Source organism: Vombatus ursinus, unplaced genomic scaffold, assembly GCF_900497805.2.
Source record: "Vombatus ursinus unplaced genomic scaffold, bare-nosed wombat genome assembly UNPS02009205.1, whole genome shotgun sequence".
Classification (NCBI taxonomy): domain Eukaryota; kingdom Metazoa; phylum Chordata; class Mammalia; order Diprotodontia; family Vombatidae; genus Vombatus; species Vombatus ursinus.
In genome coordinates, this window is record NW_020948983.1 from 17,133,427 (window position 1) to 17,158,535 (window position 25,109).

The 25,109-nt window shown below is 43.8% G+C and overlaps 1 protein-coding gene across 3 annotated transcripts in view; it reads left to right on the plus strand.

The window, feature by feature from the left end:
* SH3PXD2A (SH3 and PX domains 2A) overlaps nucleotides 1-25,109 on the plus strand; it is a 331,263-nt gene that overhangs the window by 212,343 nt on the left and 93,811 nt on the right. For all 3 annotated transcript variants that reach the window (XM_027851933.1, XM_027851932.1, XM_027851934.1), the window contains one exon: nucleotides 2,588-2,616. In XM_027851933.1, coding sequence (XP_027707734.1) covers nucleotides 2,588-2,616 — 29 coding nt within the window. The remainder of the gene's footprint in view (nucleotides 1-2,587; nucleotides 2,617-25,109) is intronic.

Below are 25,109 nucleotides of genomic sequence, written 5' to 3' on the forward strand. Positions count from 1 at the left end.
AATATTTGGCAGATTGGAGCCTTGCTCAATACATCTCACATCAAGGGCTACCCTTCCATCCAGTACCAAGGGGCCAGTTATCAACAACGGTGGCAGAGTCCTAAGGGGACATCTTCTAGAAGCTCAGGGGAGAGGGGATATCTGAGGGGCTTCCTCTCTTAGATAGATAGAGTTGAGTCACGCCATCTTCTTCTTTCTTCTAAGCGATTAGTTTTAGGATAGTAGAGATCACTGTCCTGGAACCCTGGAGATTCAGGGTTTTTTTCTCAGTACTTCTTTTTCCTCCTTGGTCCACAGTGTTAAATGAAGGAGAATCAACCTTGTTCTTCTTAGGCTCAGGGGGTCACTTAATAGAAGAACAGAGACTTAGTTCTAAAACCATAATGGACTGCCTTAGGAGATAGTGAGCTCCCCATCACGAGAGGTGTTAAAGCAAGGGATACAAGCCCCTATCAAATATGGTCTGTCTAGAAGAGATTCTTGGACTGGTTGGCCAGTTGGAGTAGACGGCATATGTGACTCTCCTTTAAACTCCCAAATGTCTAAGATTCTGGGAATTAAACGTTTAGAGTCAGATGAAGATATTTCTGCAAACCAGAGGCAAAGGGAAACACCAATCAATCAGTCATTCAGAAAGCTTTGATGAAGTAACTGTTATGTACTAGGCACTCTGCTGGGCTCTAGTATTACAAATATAAAGAATAAAATAATCCCTACTCTGAAGGAGCTGACATTCTATTATAGATAGATATAGATGTAGATGCATACACACACACACACACATATATACGTATTTAAAGAATAAATTGGAGGAGGAAATGGCAAACCACTCCAGTGTCTTTGCCAAGAAAACCCCCAAAATTGGTGCCTAGAGATGGACACGACTGAAACAACTCCAAAACAAAAACAACAAAGAGTAAATACAAGGTAGTAGGGGTGGGGATGGGGAGCTAGCAGCTGTGGGGATCAGGAAAGGCTTCCTGTAGATCATGTGTTTTATCTAACCTTTTTAGAGGTCATAGACGTTTTTGGCAAGCTGGTGAAGCCAATGTGCCTTTTCTTAGAATAATATTTTTTAAATGCACAAAGTAAAATATGTAGGCTTACAAAAGGAAACCTAAGCTTAATGAAAATGATAAAGATGTAAATTTTTTCCCACCAAAGTTCACAGACCTCCTGATTCTGTCCATGGACCCCTTAGTTAAGAACCCCTGTTGTAGAAGGTCATGATTGAGCTGCATCTTAAGGAAGAGAGGGATTTTTATAAAGCAGATGTGAGAAGGGATTCCTGGCATAGGGGACAGACAATGTGAGAGTCCAGAGACAAGAGATGGGATGTCATGTGTGAGGAACAGAGAGAAGGCCATTTTGGCTAGATCATAGAGTGAGAGTTGGCAGTTTTGGGGGTAAGAGGGGAATGGGGGCAGTGGGAGGTAATGTATATTGAGATTGTGAAAAGCTTTAAAAGTCAGAGCAGTTTCTATTTTACCATAAAGGCAATAGAAGCAGCCACTAGAGATTATTGAGTAGGGGTCTTACAGTGGGATGGCCATGTGGATGATAGCCTGCAATGGGGAGAGACTTTAGGCAGGGAGACCATTGCAGTAGTCTAGGGTGGGGCTTCTTAACTTGTTCTGTGTCTTGGACCCCTTTGGCTCTGGACTAGGTGCTGTGGATACAAAAATGAAAGAAAAACAGTCTCTGCCCCCAGGAACTTACATTTTATTGTCTAGAGATTCACTGATTTATTCGACAAATATTTAAGTTTTACTTCATTGACTTGCATTGCGTTAGGCATTGAGGAAGATTATAAAGCTGTAGTGCCCTTACCCTCAGGCAGTTTACAATGTAGTTGTCATGATAAGGCCACGCAGATAAGTTATAGTACAAATTATAATATAGATACATAAGAATATAAAGTGCTATAAAATCAATTAAAGGAACAATTATTTCTTGGCCTGAGAGCATGGAGAAGACTTCTTGGAAAGGTGCCATCTAAGCTGGGCATTGAAGGGTAGTTAAGATGTTAACAGACAGAGATGGGCATTGAGGGCAGTCTAGGGGCTGGGAACCACATAAATAAGGGGTTGGGGACATGGCAGATTACATCCTTCTCCTTTCCCTGTACTCTGATATCTATGCATTCAGGGAAGGGGGAATGCACTTGCTCCAGTTCTGGTGACTGGGCTCCCAAGGGGTTAATTCTGTGACCGTCCAAGGTGACGAAGGGGAAAGGATGGCAGAGGGAGGGAGACTGGGCATGATGGGGAAGCCCCAGGAGGAGCCCAGAGCTATGCGTGCCTGCACCGCAGCTCTGCGGAAGGTTCTCCCTGCCTTGGGGATCACATGGCTTTGCCAGAGTCTGACTGCAGCACCAGATGCTCTCAGAGCTGAGCCTGAGCCTGAGCCTGAGTGGGGCTGGCCAGCCCTTGCGCAGGGGATTGTTCAATCCCTCTGTCTGGAGGGAGCAGCCAGAGGGAGAGATTGGGGCCTCTGGGTGGGAGCCTGGGGCTCCTCTCCAGGGTTCGGAAGAGTAGCCGGTCACACTGAAGCTAACCATGTCTATCTGCTGTTGCTTTTTTTTCAGGGACTATGGAAGTTCAAAGAGGAAATCAGGTAAGCAGTGGGACCTCTGGATTGTTTGTCTTTTCCTTCTCTTTTTTTTGCCTGTTGCATGTACTCTAGAGACTCTTTCCAGATCACCTGGGGGACATGCAGAGTGACTTGCACTCCAAAGCATTTGGGATTACGTTTTTCTTGAGGTTGCTCACCTGTTTGCCTTAGTACAAAATTCAATTTTATTTGGATAGACGCCATATCCAGGGGTCACCTACTTCATGGCACATACCCAGCCCTTCAGCATGCCCAGGAAGAACTATCCAACAGAAAACCCCAAACCTAAACCTAGTCATCTCCTCTCCTCTTCTTTCCTCTCCTCCTCTTCTTTTTCTGTCCTCTTTTCCAGGCATGCTAGCAGCCAGACCCCAAAAGCTCCTGTTCCCTCTTCTCTGTGTGTGTTTGGAGGGGAGGGAGTAGAGGTGGGGATGGGGAAGGTCACTGATGAATGTTTACAGATGGGTCCAGCCTTCTAGAAAATGAGTCCTTTTTCTCCTTCTGGGTCCCTGCCCTCAACCCAGCTTCCCTCTCCCAGAGGTTTGGGGAAGGTTTATTTTTCTGTTCCTCTTTGAGGAGGACAATAAAGGGTTACTGCGTCTCCTCTTGCATTGGACATTTGTTGATCAGCTGGACATTAATCGGGCTGGGCAGGTTGTACTTGTACCAAATGGAGCTTTAATGGATTGGCTACTCCTGACCTCAGCCCCTCCCTCCTTCACTGGAGACCATTAGGGCCTCTTCATCCTGCCTGAAGCTGGGAAGGTGGAAGGGCATGTTCACTAAGATTCATAAGGACTTCAGAGGGTGGAAACCAAGTCCTTGGGGCCAATTGAGAAATGAGAGGTGGAGATAACAGTGCCTGAGATGTTAGCTGGGTTATGAGCTAGACGAATAGCTGGACTGGAGGGAATAGAAGATGGGCAGTGGGGGAAGAAAGGGGAGAAAAGTACCAAGCTAAGTCACAAGGCTTTCCCTGTCTCTCCTTCTAAGTCTCCTGCCTTGGGACAGTAGGGCCAGTAAAAGGATTTCGATCACTGAGAGGTATAGATGTCTATGTTTGTACTTAGGTGGACATTGGAATCTTCATTGTGGGGCTGAGGTGTATGTATTTCTTTGTGTTTATACATGTGTTGGGTAGCATCGCATATGTTAGGGTATGTATTCTGTACATTGTCTGTGTTAGGTGTGGTACATGTCAAGGGGTATTGAGCATTGTGTATTTGGGGTGTGGTATGAGTTCAGGGTTGTTTGTATGTTGAGTGTATATGTGGGTGTCAAGATGTTTTGCAGGTTGCAGTGTCTGTTTACAAGTATTGTATACGTGTTAAGGTACGTGTTATGTGTCTGTGTGCTCAGTGGGAGTCTGTGGTCCTTTGCTGCATGTGCGTGTGCGTGCGTACATACGTGAGTGCGCGTGTGTGTGAGCGTGCGCACGCTGTCATCTCATGGCTGCTACAGCTTCTCCCTCGTGGAGCAGGTTCCATCATGAACTGGAGGGACTCCCTCTAATAGGCCTCGCCAAGAGCCTCAGTCAGCTCCATCCAGGATCCTTTTTCCCGACAACCCCTCTTCTCAGCACCCCTTGCCCCTTGGAGGAATGATGGGAATCAGTAGAATGGTTACATCCATCTTCCTCCTCTTCATGCCCCCTGCCCCCAGCTCACTAACGAGCCAGTTCTCCCTCTAAGGCAGTTATATGAAGCTCAAATCAAAATGGGGGCCACCGAAGTATACAGAAGGGTCCCTGTGGGCACCTAGTGACTCAGAAGGCCACGTATTAATATTATCTCTTTTTATTGTATTTTTATTTATTTTTGTTAAACATTCCCCAGTTACATTTTTATCTAGTTTGGGCTGTTCTTGGCATGTTGAGGAGATGTGTGTTTTTACAAACTGTAGGATGCTAGGATATGGTTGGGTTTTGTTGTTGTTCAGTCATTTTCAGTTGTGTCTGACTTTTTGTGACCCCATTTTGCCATTTTTGTGGTTTGCCATTTCCTTCTCCAGCGCATTTTACAGATAGAAACCTGAGGCAGAGTTAAGTGACTTGCTCAGAGTCACACAGCTAGTAAAGGTCTGAGGCCAGATTTGAACTCAGGAAGATGAGTCTTCCTGATTCCAAGCCCAGCATCCTATCCACTGAGCCACCTCTCTGATCTCGAAGCACAAAATGAGGTTGTTTGGGGTCATTTTGGCTAAGACCTGAACCACCCACGAACCTGAACACGGTCTCAGGGTCGTTGCAATGAATGAATCCAGAAGAGTGGTCCTATTATGGTGATAACCATCTTTGATTGCATTCATTCTAGCCTAGGAAGTTTCATGTTGCATTGGGAGCTGAGCGTAATTCTGGGTGATGTGTACTTGGAATGACATCCGATGGGATGAGACTAACTTCAGAGTAGGGAGGAAGTGTGGTACAGTGGAAAGAGCCTTGAATTAATTAGGAATCAGATAACATGGGAGAGGAGAAAGGGTATTGGACCTGGAGTCAGAAGGCCTAGGTTCAAATCCTGCCACTGATGCTTAATACCCATGTGACCTTGGGCAGATCATTTTAACCTCTTTGGGCCTTAATTTCCTCAACTATAAAATGAGGGGATTGGATTCAATGGCCTCCAAGTTTCTTTCCAGTTCTAGATCTGATTGTTTGACTGTACTGATCTCGGTTCTAGGCCTAGTAAGTCACTAACTATCCAGGTGACCTGGGCAAGCCTCAGTTTCCTCATGTATAAAATGGGGTAAGTTCAATCCACTAAAAAGACTTAGAGCACTCTTCTGTGTAGTTACTTTTGCTGAATGCTGAGGGAGATACATAAGTCCTTGCCCTCAGAGGAGGATTCACTCATAGTCTAGTAAGGGAGGTAAGATTCGTTCAAAAATAACTATACTATAAAATAAAATGGGTCAGAAGAGGAGTAAGAACAAAGAGCTGTAGGCGTTCAGAGGAGGAAAACAGCTCTTCTGGCTGAGGGAGAGGGTGCGGCAGAGAATATTTCATGGAGGAGGAGGCAGCAGTTGACCCTTCCATTCAGCTTCTTTCAGAAGCCTCCTTTAGAATGACCCCAGAGTTCTGTCAATGTGGCTTCTGTGCTCTTGAGGAAACCTTTCCAAAGAGGAACTGAGGCTTTGCTGGAGACAACATTGCCCCAGCATCCTCTCAGAGATAGGAGGATAGAAGCACAGAATGCCAGAGCTGGAAGAGAGCTTGGAGGTCAGGCCAATCCCTACATTTTATGGAGAAAAAAACTAAGGAGAACTGGTTTGCCCAAGGGATTTGAAGAGAGCGCATCTTCTCATCTCAAATCTAATGCCTTTTTTTTAACTACCCAGTTACAAGTAGGAACATTGCCATGATGCCAGGTGACTGGCCAGAGCTTCATGGGATTAGGAAATTTCATGAGACATTGCTGGGATGTGAATAAGCAAAATGTTGCTTATGTAGAGTTTCTTTTGGACCTGCTTTAATGAAGAGCTATGAATCATCTGTGATTGTCACATTCCTTGTACAATATGCAAATGGATGCTGTAAAGTACTTAAGGAAATTTGTTCTCTTAGGCAAACTTGACATTCTCCCTGAGATTTTGCTTAAACATTTCCTTGATAATTCCCTTCTTGAGAATTGTGTGGTGAGAGCTGTGCACCATAGTGGAAAGAGAACAGGGCTGAAAGCCAGGAGACCTCCAGGTCTTGTTCTGGTCCCATCTCTGCTATGAACTCATTGTGTTGGATAAGCCTTTTCGTCCCAGTGATCTCTGGAGGCAAATCACTCTCCCTTTCTTGTCTTCATCTTCCCCATCTATAAAATGAGGGGGTTGGTTGAGCAGATTTTTTTCTTGGACTTAGATGAACCCTTCTTGGACCTGAAATATTTGTATCAATAACCTCTTAGGCCAGCTCCCATCCCAGTGATCATAAATTCTGAATTACTGGGTGTAAGTCATTAAGGTCAGTGGTGCTGGAATACTTGACATTTTGCCAAGTGACTTTTCATTAATGAGCTTCTTAATAGCAGGAGATTGATTTTGTATTCCCACACCTTTCCAGCCACCACCTTTCTCATTGTCAGGTGGAGGGAGACTAGAAATATCGTGTTGTTGTTGTTGTTTGTCCTTCATCCTTCATTCTCAGAGAGGACCATGACATCGGGAAGATGATGCCATGACTAGCAAGTAAGTTAGATTTAAGTGAGGGAGGGCTGTGCAAAGTCACCAGCCTCACTTTCTCCTCCAGAGCCATCTGGGTCCAGTAGCAAGATATAGATCAGGACGACTGGAGATGTCCTCCAGAAGAGCCTTTAGAGAACATATAAATCCAGCTCCATCATTTTACGAGATGGGGAAACAGAGGCTCAAAGAAGTGACTTGCCCAAGGTCACACAAGGACTTAGTGGCAGAATTGGGACTAGAACTGAGGTCTCTTGGCTCCCTAGCCTTTGTGCTTTGTCTTGTTTTTCCCTTCTCTCCTCTACCCTCTGACATGACCAAGTAAATCTGGGTAATCGTGTGGCCTTGTGTAAGAGAGGCCACATGATTTAGGAAAACAAAAATACAGAGTTTATAGCCATCTTCACATGTTTCCCCAATAATTAATGACCTCGCCTGACATCAAAGAAGGCCAAGCTGTCTTTCTGATCCAAACTTGGATTTGTGAAAGCCAACTCTGGAACTTCATTAGCTGGGTAGGGAGAGGCACAAAGAAGCTTTCTCCTTAAGAATCAAGAGGGTTGCCTAGACTTCTTACTGGAGATAATCTGAGACTTTTACTTTAGTTAAATATATAGGTGCTCTGATGTGGCATTGAAGGAACCCCCCCCCAACTCTCCCCTTCCCAGGTGTAGAAATCAGGAGACTTGGGGATTAGTCCCAGCTCTACCATTAACTAGCTTTGTGACCTTGTGAAAATCATGTCCCTCCTTAGGGCCTCACTTTCTTCATCTGTAAAATGAGAGAGTTGGATTATAGAGGAGGGATTCCTAACTGTTTTTTTGTGTGTCATGGATCCCTTTGGAAGTCTGGTGAAATCTATGGATCCCTTCTCAGAATAATGTTTTTAAATATATAAAATGAAATACAAAGGAAACCAATTATATTGAAATATAGTTTATATTTATATATGTGTATATAGGTAAACATGCATATGTATGTATATGAGTGTATATAGCTATAGCTATCTATATGTATATATTTATTTATTTAACAAATTCACAGACTCCAGGGCTAGAAATTCTAAGTAGAATCTAATGTTCTCTGAGTTCTCAATTGAATGTAACCAATTTTTATTGACTATGGTGTGGTGGATAGAGCATTAGATTTAGAGTCAGATGAATTGAGTTTGAAATACTGCCCTGCCACTTAGATACACATAAGATCACCAATCCAGAGGCCATCTCATCCAACCCTTTCATTTGACAGATGAGGAAACTGAGACTCGAGAAGTTAGTGACTTGCACAAGGTCGAAAAGGTAGCATGCATCAGAGACTGGATTTGAACTTATGCCCTCTGCCTTCTGAGTCAGTGTTCTGTCCACTATACTCTGCTGCTACATGTGTGACATTGGGCAAAGCCACTTCATCTCTCTTACCTCAGTCTGGTCATCTGTAAAATGAAGGCATTTGAACTAGATAATCTTGTAAGTTCCCTTCAAATCTTAAATGTAATGATCCTAATATGCCAAGTCTAACTCATATCGTGGAGGATATATAAGGATAAAATGTGGCACCTGGCCATGAGGAACTTCTAGTCCAGCAGAGGAGATATCCAGGAAACTACAAAATGATATGTCATCTTAAGCACTGAATGAGAGGTAGAGAAAGGGAGGGTGGGAGAGAGGGAGAGGGAGGTAAAGGGAGGGAGAGGGAGAGAGAGAAAGGGGGGAGAGAGAGAGAGAGAAAGAAAAGCTTCCTGGAAGTGGTAGGACTTAAGAGTGTAGCCTTTGAAGAGAACTTGGCTAGAGAGGAAGAGAAGGAAAGGAGGATATCCCAAGCAGGCAGAATAGCATGAACAGGGGGCTTGAGGCAAGAGTGAGTATGGTGTGCATGGAAGACTTCTGAGGGAGCAGAGGATGCATGTAGGGGGCAGTGGGAGGAAAGGGTAGCATTTGTCAGACAGGATTGTATTATAGGAACATGTCTATTGTCAGGTGTAGTTTTCAAAGCTTTGGCCTACCCTGACCATCCATCTGGAACAAAGTCTTCTGAGCTTGAGCTCTATCTCCTTTATGAATCATCCAAAACTTTTCTTGGCACCTCCCAGTGACTCATTCCAGAAGTGAATGTGTCTTGTTAGAGGCATCAGCTTTTGGCATCTCTCACCCATGCTGATGTTTCAAAATTGATACTCAAACAGACCTCTACTATAACCTGATGTCATGATGTCACCACCCAAGATGGAAATTAGAAGCCTAATTGGGAATTAAAAGGAGGAGTCTTGGTTTTGGCTGCATTCGAACCCACCTCCTTTTGGCAGTAAGGTGATAGACAAAGTGAATCTGTTTCTGGATGTTTCCGCACACAATTCTCCCCTTTTGGAGAACTAGCACTATTCTCTGGCCAGAAGAAAAGGAAGCCCTCCAAATCCTCTTCTCGAACATCCTAGACCTGAGATGACTCAGGCAGTATAATTGTGGTTTAAAAAAAAAAGCCATTACACCCAAGAATCAGGAGACCTGAGTTCTAACCCCCACTTGCTCACTGGTTAGCCATGTAACTTTGACCCTCTAGGTCCTCAAGTATTCTCATCTGTAAAATGAGAATAATACTACATGTTTTGTCTACCACATAAGGTCATTGTGAGACTCAGATGAGATGTTAGATGGGAAACAATAGAGAGCAATCTCCAATTTACAACATCCCTTGCTACAAAAATCTACTCTCTGGTGTTCTTCACTCTGCCTTCCTCCTCTGCGTAGGAGAGCCCATGTCTGCTTACTTGGGGGACCTTTCTGCCCCCAAATACCTTCCTCCAAACAGAGAGGATGTTTCTTTTTTAGTTTCTCTGAAATATCCTCAGAGGTATTTGAATACCTTTTTGGTACTTGAATTCAGAAGTGCCTATTTTGAAAATGTACATACCCCCTTGGAGAGTTATTAGTCATTCACACCTTAGTATGAATCATTCTAATTAGGTGTCTTTCCTCTTTAGTCCAGTCCAAATTATTCCTAGTCAAAATTAGCTGGACTGAAGGAATGGGTGGTTTTAAGTGCAGAAACAGCCATTTTGAAGTATGGGGCAGTGTGGTGAGGAGGACAGACATGGGTAGAAGTCAGAGTTGGGGAAGGAAAGGAAGAAGGAGGGAATAAGTATTTATAAAGTGCTTAACCACTTTTACAAACATTATCTCATTTGATTCTCACAACAACCCTGTAAAATAGGTACTATTATTTTGCCCAGAGGCAAACAGAGGTTAAGTGACTTGTCCAGGGTCACACACCTAGTAAATATCTGAGGCTAGATTTGAACTCAGGTCTTCCTGACTCTAGGTCCACTGTGCCACCTAGTTGCCTTAGAGGCTTGTAGAATGAGACTTACGTGGAAGAGATAAAAGAAAGGGAGGAAGAGGCTTAAGGCATACTTCAACCTTCTGGTTTTGCCTCCAAGAAAGGCAGAGAGTGTTTTTTTTTAATTTTCCTCCCAAAATCCCAGGACTCAGGCTAAGAATATTAGTACTAGAGTTTTTGTGGGCTAGCCTGGGAACTTAACCAAAACACATAACATTATATCTGTGGGAAAATGTGCTCTGAGTTCCAAATACCCATCTTATAAACTTTTGGAACACAGCCATGTAATAGTTTGGAGGGCTACATGTATACAGTATTTTTAGTATGCAATGGTGAGGACTTTGACAAGGAGCCAAGAAAAAAAATTCTTTTGAAAAGAAGCTTGGATCTGCTAAACTGGCATTAAACAACCTTATCAGAGCAATCGAACAGGATAAAGATTGGAGGCTCTTGGGGGGGACTGTTTCAAAAATACTCCTATTCCAGGAAGGAACCCAGGGCCTCTAGAAGCTACCTGGCTTCTCAATTGAGCTGCCACCGAGACATGAAGACAGAGTGTGAAGCTTTCTGGAAGATGAATCAGATCCCATATCCGCCATGGGCCTTGTGCCCAGAAGATATTATTCCCTTAATGTACAGAACTCAGATTAATTCCATTCTCCATCACTGAAATGGATGCGGTCCGGCCAAGGGAAGGGAGACACAGCAGAGGAGCAAGGGATTCCGTGACCATCGTGGTTCTTGGACCACTAGCCCAACTTCCTGGAGCTCCTAAGATGTGACTGGTGTGTATGGAGGGGGTGGGGCAGAGGGAATCTGAGCTCTCATGTACACAGTGAGCCAGGGCTCCTGGGAGGAACCTTTCTATCCAGTGTCTTTGTGAGAAGCCCTAGAGAGCGCTGTGGTACAGTGGAAACAACATAGGATCTAGGGTCCATGGCTCTGATAGGAATATCTGTGTGACCCTGGACAAATCCTTTCTCTCCTTGAACCTCATCTGTAAAATGAAGGGATTAGTCTTAGACTTCTCTTCCAGTTCTAAACCCATGATTCTGTTATGTAAGATGTACCCCACAGGGATGCTCCCAGGAGAAAGAAACCCCTCCTTTCTTTTCTGTCTTCCAGAAAAAAGGTATGAAATTCCCTTCGATGGGACAAGGACTACTTTTTTTTTAGAGGTATACCTTGTCTTGGGTGCTTGTAGCTTTGTCCATACTTACTTACTGATGAAGTTCATGACTAGGTCGTATATCTGAGCTACGTCTTTGGGTTTATGATTGAAGAGATAGAGGCTTATGATTCTATGATTCTATGACTAGAAGTCAGTTCCAGTACTTAGTACTTTTGGTAATTTACTTAACTACTCTGGGTCTCAGTTTCCTCTTCTGTAAAATGTGAAGGGTTGGATTACATCAGTGGTTCTCAGAGTGTGGTCTAAGGACCCCTGAGGGTTCCCAAGACCTTTCAGAGCATACATAGGTCAAAACTGTTTTCATAATAAGAAGAAGACATTTTAATTTTCAATATGGCAAGTATTGATAGATAGCTGTAACCCACATAAACAAAAGCCTTTTGGGGAGCTCCTTAATAATTTTTAAGAGTGTAAAGGAGTCCTGAGACCAAAAAGTTTGATCTGGACCTGGATAATCACTAAGATCTCTTCAAGATCTGAATCCTATAGCTTGGAGTCAGAAGACTGGGCTGTGACTCTTTACTACTTGGGACTACCTTGAACAAGTCATTTTTTCACTTCTCTTTATCTTAGATCCTTACTACTACTACTACTACTACTACTACTACTACTACTACTCCTACTCCTACTGCTGCTACTATTAATAATTAATGATAACAATGAGGTGGCTCAGTGGATAGAGTGCTGGCCTTGGAGTCAGGAGAATCTGAGTTCAAATCTGTCCTCAGACATTTACTCACTCTGTGACCCTGGATAAGTCACATACCCTGTTTGCCTCAGTTCCCTCATCTATAAAATGAGCTGGAGAAGGAAATGGCAAATCATTCTGGTATTTTTGCTGAGAAAACACCAAATGGGGTCATGGAGAATTGAATGTGACTGACTAAACACAACAAAAATATTAATAATAATAATAATAAGAGCATTTATATAGTGCTTTAAGGTTACAAAGTGCTTTACAAATATGATCTCATTTTATCCCCTCAAACACTGTGGGAGGTGGGTGCTATTTTTATCCCCATTTTACATATGAGGAAAAGGAGGTAGGCAGGGGTTGACTGGCCTAAAATCACACAACTAGCAAGTGCCTGAGCCCAGATTTAAACTCCAGGTACAATTCCTACCCACTATATCACTTAGCTGTCCATCTGTAAAATAGGAGCAATGATACTTATACCACTTGTATCTCAGGGATACTGTGAAGAAATCACAATAGGTAGGACTTCCATAGAGCTTTAAGGTTTACAAAGTTCCTTTTTCAGAACAACCCTGTTAGGTACCACAGATATTATTATCCCCATTTAAGAGATGAGTAAACTGAGGCTCAGAGAGGATATGTGCCTTGCCCAAGGTCACATAGCTAATAATTGTTAGGACTGAAATTTGAACATGTTTCTTTCTTGACTCCAAGGCAAGTGATCTTTCCACTCTTCCATGATGTAGACTAGCACTGCTAGGGATAGCTAACAAATTAGATAATACAGTCTGTATCCAGAAAGATCTCAATAGGCTAAAACACTGGGCTGAATCTAAGGGGATACAATTTAATATAGATAAAGTCAGGCAGCAGTTTGGGCTGCATTGAGAGAAGCATGATACTGGGCTTTGTGGTGCATGCTTATAACCAAAGCTACCTGGAAGGCTGAGGCTGACGGACATCTTAAGCTCAGCAGTTCTGAGCCGAAGTAGGCTATGCCAATTGGGCGTCCATCCTAAGGTTGGCATTAATAGGATGAGTCCCCAGAGCTGTGGGGTGCACCATAAGGTGGGAGGGAGGGTGAGAGAGAGAAGGAGACAGGGAGAGAAAGGGTGAGAGGACTGGTCAAGTCACTTCTGCAATGTTGTTTGGTATGGGCATCCAGTTTGGAAAGGACTTTTATAAAGTGGAGGATAGCCAGAGGAAGACAATCAGAATGGTGAGGGGCCTCAAGTCCCTGCCACTTAGGAGGATCTCTTAAAGGAACTAGGGATGTTTGACTTGGAGAAAAAATGCCTCAAGGGGGAACATAATAGCTTCCTTCAAGCCCCTTGGGTCCCAATCGGCAGAATCAGGAGCAATGGTTAAAGTTACAAATAAGGAGATGGAGGCTCGCTGTCAGCAGAAACTTGCAGACAATGAGAGCTTTCCCAAAGTAGCATGGGCTGTCCCAAGAGGTTTCCCTCACTGGAGGCCAGGGCTGGATGAACACTTGTTGGGTATTTTGCAGAAGATTCTTATTTGGGTAGGAGTTGGACTTCGAGTACTACTCAGTTCCCTTCCGACTTTGGAATTTTGGGATTCTGTGAAATTGGAACTATGATCATTGTGGTTGTTGTTCAGTTATGTCCAATTCCACTTGGGATTTTCTTGGCAAACATACTGGAGTGGTTTCCTTCTCCAGCTCATTTACAGATGAGGAAACTGAGGCAAACTGGGTTAAGTAACTTGCCCAGGGTCACGCAGCGAGTGTTTTGAGTGCAAATTTGAACCCAGGTCTTCCTTATTCCAGGTCTTAGCACTCTATCCACAGTGCCACCTAGCAGGCATGAAGACCTACCTGCCTCCAGCCATCAGCCTGAAGGTAGTACCCCTTCTCAGTCTATTCATGTGGCTCTTTTGACTAATGATGAAGAATTTCTATGCATCCTAGGGAAAAGAGATGTATAGGCAAACCTTACTGTTCTTGCTGCCTGCTGCAGACCTTAGGCCATGCTGTTAGCATAGAAACATAGTATAGTATTTATAACTTTGTTCACTTTTTAAATTATCATGGGTATATTTTAAGTTGGAAAAGGCTGGAAACATTTTGGAAAAACAAATATTTGGTTTTTTCTTCTAATTTCCCAACAGATTTTTAAAAAGAAAAGACAAAAAAGTCTTTAGCAAAAAAGTTCTCTCTTCTCTCTCCTTTCCCTGATTTTTTTTCCTTTTTCTAATGCTTCCCATCTCTTCAAAGGGCCAAAGCAGTTGAGATAGAGCTGCATTTAGGTGTTATAAGACTCAGAATCTTGCAGAAAGCTTACTAGTCTGGGAAGGAACACCTGGGTTCTAGTCCCTGCCTTGGTACTATTAGCAATGACATTAGACAAGTTATCAAACTTCCCTGTGCTTAGGATAATAATTACCAACTCTCCTCCTCCATGTTCTGCCTTCCAGGGTCCCTCTGTGGCAGTAGAGTGGTAAAGAAGCACTTCGGTGAATCTCTGAACCCCAAGACTTCCCCCAACCTGCCAAGTCTTACTTACTCCACTCCAACTATGTTAGATATTTTGAGGGATATGACTGGCACTCTGTTTGTGTGTGTTTGCATGTGTGTCTGTCACAATTCCCAAAGGGAGGGAGGGTGAGGTCCATGTGAAGTGATGAAATTGGTAACAAGATCTCAAACACTGATCTCACTTGTGAATTGGCAATAGCCCCTAGAGAACCTTTGTGAGCCCCTGGTCCAAGTGGTTACAAAGGATTTCTATACCTTTGTTCTGCATCAGACAGGGAGGGACAAAGGTTGGCTACGATTTTTCTGGGGATGTTAGATACATCCCCCTGCTGCCTTCTTCACCTCACTCTGCCCCCCTGCAATTCAGAGCTGTCCCCTCAAATACCCTCCTGCCACACTTCCTCTGGCAAGGCTTCTCAGTTTGCACTTGATCATCAGGATTTAATTAAAGGAGCCATTTCCCTGCCCCTGCCCCCCATCCCCTGTCCTCTTTTGCTCTCTCTGTCCTGCAACTGCTATGCCTTACCTCTTGTTTCAGAAGAACTATCTGGCTACCTACAGAGCCAGGGACTGTCAAAGATGGAATTCACAGCAGGTGGATTGGGGAGAGGCCACAAAAGAAGCATTTTCCTGGTTCTGAGCCTCCTTCTCAGCCCCAAATGTACTCTAGCCACCTGCCACTGCCCTCACCAATACTGAGCCGTGTAATCACTGGTTTCTCTATTTTTCTGTTTCTCTGAAATAAATAATATGAAACAACACTGAAAAATCTTGCAAAGAAGAAATAAAGACTTCTCCCTTGTTCATTGTATTGGAGATTTCCTCCATTGTGTACTAAGAGGTTGGCCTAGGTGACTTCTGAGGCTACTTCCAGTGCTGAGGTTCTATTAGATATGCATACTGCATAGAAGACATTTTAGCCCAAGATATAAAGTGCTTTCCTGTGAAATAGTGTAAGTATTATCCCCTTTGGAGGTTCTTAGAGGCTTTAGAGAGATGGTACAATTAGTCTGCAAGTATTTATTAGGCATCTGCTGTGTGCCAAGCATTTCCTCCATTCCTATCTCAAAAAGATTGGTGACCTTACTCATTACCAAGGCCCAGTCCTCTGCCTGCACAAGCAGTTCCATTTCATTACATCTCCTCTAACAGATTGCCTCCTGTCTTCTCCACTCTTATAATTTATCTTCAATCTCTCCATGTCTACTGACTCCTTCCCTACCACCTACAAACATGCCCATGTCTCCCCCATCCTCAGTCCCTGCTCCCATCCTTCCATCTCAGTTATCTTTCTATGTCTCTTTTGCTTTTTGTGGCTATACTCTTTGAAACGGCTGTCTACAATAAGTGTCTCCATTTAACTCCTCTTATGTCTTAGCCCCTTAAAATCCAGCTTCCAACCTCATCATCACACTGAAATTTCTCTCTCTAAAGTTATCAGTGATCTCTTAATTGCCAGATCCAATAGTCTTTTCTCAGTCTTCATTGTTTTTGACCTCTCTGTAGCCTTTGACATTGTTAATCACCCACTCCTTAATATTCTCTTCTCTCTAGATTTTTGAGACACCATTCTCTCCTTATTCGCCTATCTATCTGACCACTCCTCAGTTTCCTTTGCTGGATCATCATCCATATCATGCTCTCTTAAATGTAGGTATCCCCCAGGGTTCTGTCTTGGGCCCTTCTTAGCTCTCTATACTACTTCATTTGGTGATCTAATCAACTCCCATGGATTTAATTACCATCTCATCAAATTTGCCTATCCCTAATCTCTCTAACCAGTCTTGCATCTCCATCTGCCTTTTATATATCTAAAACTGGATGTCCAGGAGATATCTGAAACATGTCCAAAATTGAACACATTATCTTTCCCCCTAAATCCTCTCCTCTCCTTTAACTTCCTTATTAATATAGAAGACAAACCCATCATCCCAGTCCCTCAGTCTTTCAATCTAGATGTCAACCTTAAATGCTCACTATCTCTTATGACCCCATATCCAATCTGTTGGCCAAAGTCTGTTAATTTCGCTGTTGAACCATCCCTCGAATGTGCCCCTTCTCCCCTCTGATACTGCAGCCACCCTGGTTCAGGCCCTTTGGACTATGGCAGTAATCTGCTGGTGGTCAGCTTGTCTCAAGTCCTCTCCCCAGTTCATCCTCTATTCTGCCCCAATGTGACTTTCCTAAAGTGAAGGTCTACCATGTCACTCTCCCACTCAATAGACTCGAGTGGCTACCTCCAAGATCAAATCAGCATTCAAAGCCCTTCATGACCTAGGCTCCCATGCACACACCTTTCTAGTCTTACACCTTACAACTCACCACATCCAGTGAGACTGGCCTCATAGCTACTCCTCAAATAAGACATTCCATCTCTTAGCTCCAGGCATTTTCCATGGCTGATCTCCATTCCTGGAATGCACTCCTTCCTCATCTCTACCTACTGGCTTCCTTGGCTTCCTTCAAATCTCATTTAAAATCCCACCTTCTACAGGAATCCTTTCCCAACACCTCTTAATTCTAGTACATCATTCTTTTAATTATTTCCTATTTATCTTGTATACAGCTTGTTTGTACATATTTGCTTGTTGGCTTCCCCATTAGATTGTAAGCTCCTCAAGGGCAGGAACTGTCTTTTACCCCTTTTTGTATTCACAACACTCTACATAGTGCCTGGCAAATAGAAGGCACTTAATGTTTATTGACTGCCTGACTGATAGATACTAAGGATAAATGAAAACTACTCTTTCTCCAGAGGCACTTATGAGTCTCTACGGAGGATATAACATATACACAGATAGTACCTAAAAGATAATTTAAGAAGGAGAGAAAGATGAGGTAAGGCTTCTCATCGGAGGCTAGGGTCTGAGTTAAGGAAAAATAAGGATTCTAATAGGCAGAGTGGAGGAAGGGAAGAAGGGAGTCCCTTCTTGTCATGAGGCTGGAGAAGGGAAGTCGAGTCTGGGAAAGCCTCTAGACTGGTTTGCTTAGAACATAGACTGCATGAAGGGACTGGGTGAAGTAAGTCTAGAAAGACTGGACTTTAAATGCCAAGCTAAGCAGTTTATATTTTATCCTAGAGTTAAGTAAAATTCTTGAGTAGGGGAATGACATGGTTAGAGCTGTGTTTTAGGAATATCATTTTAGTAATTTTGGTGAAGACAGATCAGAGAAGAGAAATCAGAGAGAATAATTCAATTTGGAGTCTGCAGTCAGCCATGACCCCAGAAGCCTTATGTTGAAATATGTTCTCTGACTCTCGTCAGAAAGGTGAGGGACTCAGGAGGCAATTTGAGGCATGTATTTTTTTGGATGTGGCCAATATGGAAACAACCACCAGGCTAGTGGGCATGTTATGGAAAATAATTGATGTGGTGCAGGCCTGCAAACAGGGAGACTGAGGCTGGCAGATCTCTGGAGAATTCATCAACTCTGAGCTACAGTGGGCAAAACCAATCAGGAATCCCCACCCCAGGTTGAGGAGGTACCAGGTTACCTAAGAAGGACTGAACTAGCCCAGGTTGGAAACAGAGCAGGTTAGTGGTGGGGCTACCTTTGCAGTGAGTAGTTCTTCCACTGAGAGGGAGAGTCAGAGAGAAAGAGAGATATAGAGAGACAGAAACAAACAAAGAAAGAGAGAGAGAGACACAGAAACAGAAAGAAGATGTGAAGGAGTGTAATGTCAGACAAGATGGGTAAGAGCTAGATTGTAGAGGGCTTTACCTGCGTGGCTTAGGATTTTTTATTTTACACTGGAGGCAATAGGGTATCACTAAAGATTTTTCAGCTGGGGGTGTAGGAGGGCAGAGGCAGTCAGAGCCATGTTTTAGAGTTATCAGTTCCTTGGCTATGTGGAAGACGGATTGAAGAGGATAAAGTCTAAAGATAGACCAATTTGGAAGTTATTACAAGGTTCAGAAAAGATGTGATAAAGGTCTAGGGTAGAGGCTATGTAAGTGGCAGGAAGGGGACAGATGCAAGAGATAAAGTAGGATTAGTAACATTTGGTAACCCATTGGATATTTGGGATCCATTTTGTTCTTTTGCACAAATATTCCCCCTTTAATAGAACACATTCCTTCACCTTTGTCTCACAGGGCCCTTAGCTACTCGAGGGTGGACATCATAGTCATTTAATAAGTATTTGTTGAATTGAATATTAGGAAGAGCATCTAATAATTAGAGTTGTCCAGCATTGGACCTGGGTGCGTTGTCATAAGCTCCCCCATCACTGGAGGTATTCAAGGAAAGGCTGGATGTCTGCCTGTCAGGGATACTATAGCAGAGATTCCTGCAATGAAAAGAGGGGTGACTAAGATTAGGTTCCTTCTGACTCTGAGATTCTGTGGAGCTATTTACATATTGCCCAGGAAAAGAAATTTTAGTCCAAATATAAAGGGTGATCCTACTTTATAGTGAAAATTTATACGTACATAACTATTGTTATTACATATCCATTCTTTTTTTTTTTTTTGTGATGTGATTAGGGTTAGGTGACTTGCCCAGAGTCACACAGCTAGTGAATATTATGTGTCTTAGGTCAAATTTGAACTCAGGTCCACCTGATTCCAGGCCCGGTGCTCTATCCACAACGCCACCTAGCTGCCCCCATATATCCATGCTTTATTTGAGTCTCAAAACAACTTTGTCAGATAAGCAGTATGATTATTATTATCTCTATTTCAACAGTTGGAAAAACTGAGTCTCAGAGAAGTTAAGTGACTTGCCTTTGGTCATTCAGTTAGTGAATGTCAGAGGTGGGATTTGAACCCAGGTCCCTCCTGATTACAAGTCCAGTACTCTTTCCACCGTACTATGCTGTCCCTAAGAGGTGGCACAGCCAAGAAATAGAAATAAGTTCAAAAGGCAGTGAAACAAGTTAGAAAAGAACAGTGACCTCAGGGGATGTAGTTTCACCTCCATCACTTACTATGTTAGGTACCTCTGCCAAATTACTCTTCCCTCTCTAGGCCCCATTTTCTTCATCATTAAAATAAGGTCGGCGTGGTCCCTTTTAGTATTCAGTATCCTAAGAAGATATAAATGTGAAGAAATAGACCTATGTTAGATTCTTGAGAGAAGCTCACGATTCGGAGGACATGACCCCAAGCTCTGAAGTGGATGTCGTGAGGGCTGATTGTGACCTCCACCCACCCACATCCCACCTATCCTTCAGGTTCTCTGACCGAGATGGACTCCTAGACATGGAGGTTCACAAATGTGAAAATGCAGATATTCTTACCCCATCCCCTGGGGGCATGTTGCACCCCTGGCAGAGGGCTGCCCAGAAAGTGAGAAAATATATTCTCTGGGCAGGCCTTAAACCTTCCCTCAAGCCTACTCTTGATCTTAACAAACGGGATCATGGGATCATGGATTTAAAGCTGGAAGGGCTTAGAAGTTATTTAAGTTATCTCACTTTGCAGTTGAGATAACTTAGTCTCAGAGAGGTTAAGTGACTTGATGATGGTCATGCAATTACTAAATGCAAGAGATTGGATTCAGACTCAAGTACTCTGACTCCAATCCATTGCTCCTTCCATCCTGCCGTGCTGAACAAATGCATGACAGGTAGAGATGTTAGGGTTAGGGTTTAGAGATGATCGCTTCCGGCCATCATTTTGTGGAGGAGGAGACCGATGTCTAAAGAGAGGAAGTGATTTGCCCAGCTTCAGACAGTGAGTGAGCTACAGAGTTGGGAATAGAATGCAGATCTCCTCACTCCTAGCTCAGGGGTCTTTTCATTCTGCCATGAATAACTAAGATGCCTCTCACAAGGGGAAAACTGCTGGACCCCAGGAGACCAATCCAAAGTGATAGTCCTGAAGGATTAGTTTCCTAACCCACAAAAAGACATAACCAGGGCCATGTCTCCCCTTCCCTGGGCCCTTTTCTCCAAGAAGTAGGGGGTCAGTTCTCTGGCCCTGCTCCCTTTTTCTAGGTCCTGCAGTCATTCTGTCCCATCCGATTTGGCCTCATGGGAGGACCAGCTTATAAGGCAAGGCACGGTTCCATCACGTGAAAGCCAGATGTGAAGAATTTTCCAAGTGATTGGAGGTGGGGGTGGAGAGAGAAGGAGGAGGAGGAGTAAGGAGTGGTGATGCAGGGGGCTGGTTGTGTGCATGTATGCCTATATGTGTGTGTGTGTGTGTGTGTGTGTGTGTGTGTGTGTGTGTGTGTAGCTCTGTTTACGTGGCATCTGAGAGGGGGTGGAGATTGGTGCAGACGCTGAGTGGAGGGGGGAGTGAGAGAGGCAGAGAGGCTCCCTGCAGGAGCAGCTGGGGAGTGAGCTTAGCTCAGCTCCCATCAGACATTACAGATAATCGAGTTGTACTGTTCAGATGCTCATTTCCTGCACCGTCTATCTTGCTTTTGAATCAGACTTGGTTATTTATACATAAACCAATGTCTGTTTGAAAGGCAGCAGATGCTGGAAATCTACAGCCTTTCCTGGGTGGGTGACATTTTTTGGCTTTTAGAGATGCTAGTTCAGAGGAAAAAGCACTTGACTGCTTGCTAGTCAGGAGACCTGGGTTCCAATTTAGGTAGCTCACAGCCCATGGCAATGCATACTCTAGGAAGAATTATTATACCTAGAATTTGACAGTAAGGCACTTTAGAGATCATTTAATCCAATCCCCTCTTGTTACAACTAAAAACACTAAGGCCCGGAGAGGTAATATTGACCTGTCCGAGGTAGGACAGGTAGTTAGTTAAAAAGAACTGGGACAAGAATCCTGACTCCCAGATTCCCACTGTAACATATTGCTTTGCCTTTCCCATCCTGTTTCCTGACTTTTCACCTTTATGAGAATAAATGCATGCATGCATTACATGAATGCATGTCAAACCCTCATGCCATCCTCATAAGATCTAGTCAGGGAGGAGGCCCTAAGATAGGGAAGGGGTATTGGGGGGATGCTATAAGGCTGATGACTTCATCTATCTTCCTTGGCCCCCATCCATCTTTTCTAGGCCTGCCTCCATGTGGATGTACAGGCTTGGCCAGGGGCTAGTGGGAATGGGGAAGGCATTTGATGATGAGCTATGGAAAGAGGAAGGGATGTCACTGTTGGTGCTGGGACCACCAAGATTTAGACCATCTGTGTGTTGAGGCAGAGTGAAGGCAGAATACTTGAAACTTGGAAGTCAGATATGTGTCTATTTGTAACGCCTCGTCTCCTTCCCTCCTCCACTGGCTCTGCAGTGATTTTAGGGGCCTCTAGACATGTGATTCTATTGGTGTGAGTACCTCCCAATGAGAAAATCCCTTCTACCAATGCAGATCAGCAACTTTTCTGCAACTTCTAGTCTTAGAAGTTTGCTTTATGTACTGTAAGGTTAAAGTACTTGTCCAGGGTCACCCAGTCAAGTCAGGACTAATTCTGAGGTTGGCCTTTTGACCACTATGCCACCATCCCTCTCTATAGCTACATCAATGACAACTTATTTTTTTTTAACCATTTTCAAAGAGCTTTCATTAGTTTCTCACAATAATGCTGTGAAATAGGCAGGGCTGGAATTATTGCTTTCTCCATTTTACAGATGAGGAAACTGGAATTGAAAGAGGTGACTTACTCTAAGTTAAAGACCATTTACTGCCAGAGCAGGGATTAGAATCCCAGTCTCCTGACCCCCAACCAACATGGTTTCCCCTGGCCCATGTTTATAAGCTAATGTAGGATCAGGCAGCAGCAGCTGCAAACAGTAGGCTTTGTCCATCCCAGCCCTACCCTGTCCATGGCCCCGTGGAGCACCAGCACCTGTCTTGGCTGGAGCCTGTGCAAGCTTGCTTAGCAGGGTGGAGAAATGACTCCCATTCCTCCCTCATTTCTCCCATTCCATGCTTCCCAAGGCATCTTCCCATCTGTGGATAGCTGCAGCAGGGCCAGGCTAAGCTGGAGGTGGGGCTGGTCCCACAGGGCTCCCCTCATGCTTCTAGCTGAGGTGGTTCTGAATGCTCTGATATTGCTTACTACAGAGCTCAGAACAGCCTCCCTTGGGTACTGCTGTTCAGTACCTGTACAGTGTGTGTCCTGAGCTGGCGTAGGTCCCAGCCCCATGGGGCACTCCCTGCCTTACCTCCAGCACCCCACCTCCTACTTTCTACCTGAACTAGGAAACTGACCAATCCCTAACTGCCTGGCTATACCACCCTGAAGGTCAGCTGCACATTCCATCCTGGAGCCTGGCTTCCCACACACATGCTTTGATTTCTGAGAAATCTAGGTCCTAGGGGACCTGGCCCAAGGGCGGAGGATGGACTTGTTTTATTCACCAGCCCCCACCTCCCCCCACCAGCTATAGAGACCACAAAGGAAAAAGGAGCAGCATTAAAGAAATAACCCAATAATATTGGTCTAAGGGAAAAGTACAGAACTGGAAATCCAAGGACCTGGGTCCTAGTCTTAGCTGTGTTATCAATTGATGGTGTGACTTTGGGCAAATCATCTCCCTCTCTGAGCCTCAGGTCCCTCCTGTCTAAACTGAGTGGATTTAGACTACTGATCTTTTGGGTTTGTTTCTACTATTTCAAGTGAATCTTTTTCCTAGAGGGGAGAATTGTTTCTGTAAAATAATCCTCGCCTTTTAGATCACATAGGATTTAGAGCTGAAAGTGACTTTTTAGATCATCTAGTGATAAGGAATTCTTAGCCTGGGATCTGTGACCTTGTTTTGTATTTATTTTGATAATTTTATTTCAGTGTAATCAGTTTTCTCTATAATCCTATGCATTTTATTTTATTCAGTTAAAAACATGATTCTGGGGGCATCTAGGTGATACAATGGGTAGAACACCAGTCCTGGAGTCAGGAGGACCTAAGTTCAAATGTGACCTAAGACACTTATTAGCTGTGTGACCCTGGGCCAGTCACTTAACCCTGATTTGCCACCCCCCCCCAAAAAAAATACAAAAGAAAAGAAAAACATGATTCTGCGAAGGGCTTCACTGAAAGGGGTCTACAACTCAAAAAAGGTGAAGAACTTCTCATCTAATCCAAGCCTGGCACTTTACAGTCAGGGAAACTGAGACTCAGAGGGATAGAGTAATCTGTCAAATATCTAGTAAATAGCAGAGGAAGCCTTTGAATTGAACCAGTACTTCCCACTACACTTTGAATTGTCACATATCTGATGCTCTTCATGATCGCCTATGAGTTAGCTAATATTAGGGTGGTTGTCCAGACCTGCTGATCAAGTGAGTGCCCTCGTCCAGATTTGTCCTTCCCAACACCTTGTGGTTGCTCAGGACAGGACAATGGGAATGCAGGAACTGATGATCTGTGTAGGTCATAGTGGCTCAATTGAATGGAACCCTTCTTTCCTGGTCCCCCTGCCTCCTCATCTTCTTTAACTTTTGTCTCTCCTTCTCTCTTTCCTCCACTTCTTCTCTCTACTTTTCTCCCTTCATCTCTTTCTCCCTTCCTCCCTCCCCACTCAGTCTCTAGATTTATTTTGTTTTTGTTTCTTTGTTTCTATCTCTCTTCCTATGTCTCTTTGTATCCCCCTGTTCTCTCCCCAACCTGTCATTGTCTCATATTCTCTCTTTCTCTCTCTCATCTTATTGCCTCTGTTCTTGTCTTTCTCTTTTTTTATCTCCTGCTGTTTCCCTCTTTATTCTCTGTTTGCCCTTCACTATCCCTCTCTTTCTGTTCACTGTCTTTGTTTCTATCACTTTGTATGTCATTCTCTCTGTCTCTTGTTTTCTTTTTCTATCTCTTTGTTCTCTGTCTGTCTTTCTCCTTCCCCCCTCTCCTCCCCAAACTCCATCTCTTTCCAAGCTAGAGCCAACAGCCTTGTCTGCTTCCTGGCTGGAGGACAGGCATTTGAGGGCCAAAGGCTCAAAGTGTGGATCCCAGCTCTCCCCTCTGGATGTTGTAAGAAGGCAAGATGAGTCCTTCCCACTAGGGAGCAGACTGTGCTGTATGGGGGAGGGGACTAAAGCAACAGATTGATTTTACTCATCTGAGGAACTGGGAAATACATCATGTTATAGGGGGAAAAATTTCTTCCAACTCTAAAGCTATGATCCTAAGAATTTATATAAAAGTTTTTAAAAATCAAGACCACTTCTAGTCCATTTCCCATGTTACTTTGTCAAGCAAGTGAGGGGACCCTACATTTTCTTGTACTTTCCTTATCGCCCAAATATTTTAATCCAAAGGTGCCTCTTCTTGAGGGACGATGTATTGAACCTGGAAAGTTAGATGCTGTGAGTTCAAATCTTGACTCTGATACTCATTAGCTGTATGACCATGAGAAAAATCAATTAGCCTCTTTGAACTCCTGCTTCATCATCTTTAAGATGGGGGGGGAGGGGATGGTGATAATACTTGCACTACCTACCTCACAGGGTTGTTGTGGGGAAAGCCATTTGTAAACCTAAAAGCACAATAGAAATGTGGTCTCTGATTATAATTTCTTCTGGGTTAGAGGCAAGCCTTCCTGAAGACTGGAGATGGAATCCTTTGGCTTGGCAAGATTCATGGTTCTTTGGTAACCCAGTATCACTCCCTGAGAAGGCCTCCTCACCAAAGTATTTACTCCTACTTAGGGAATCTTAACCTAACCTCTTCATAAAACCGCTTCCAGAAATGGAGTTT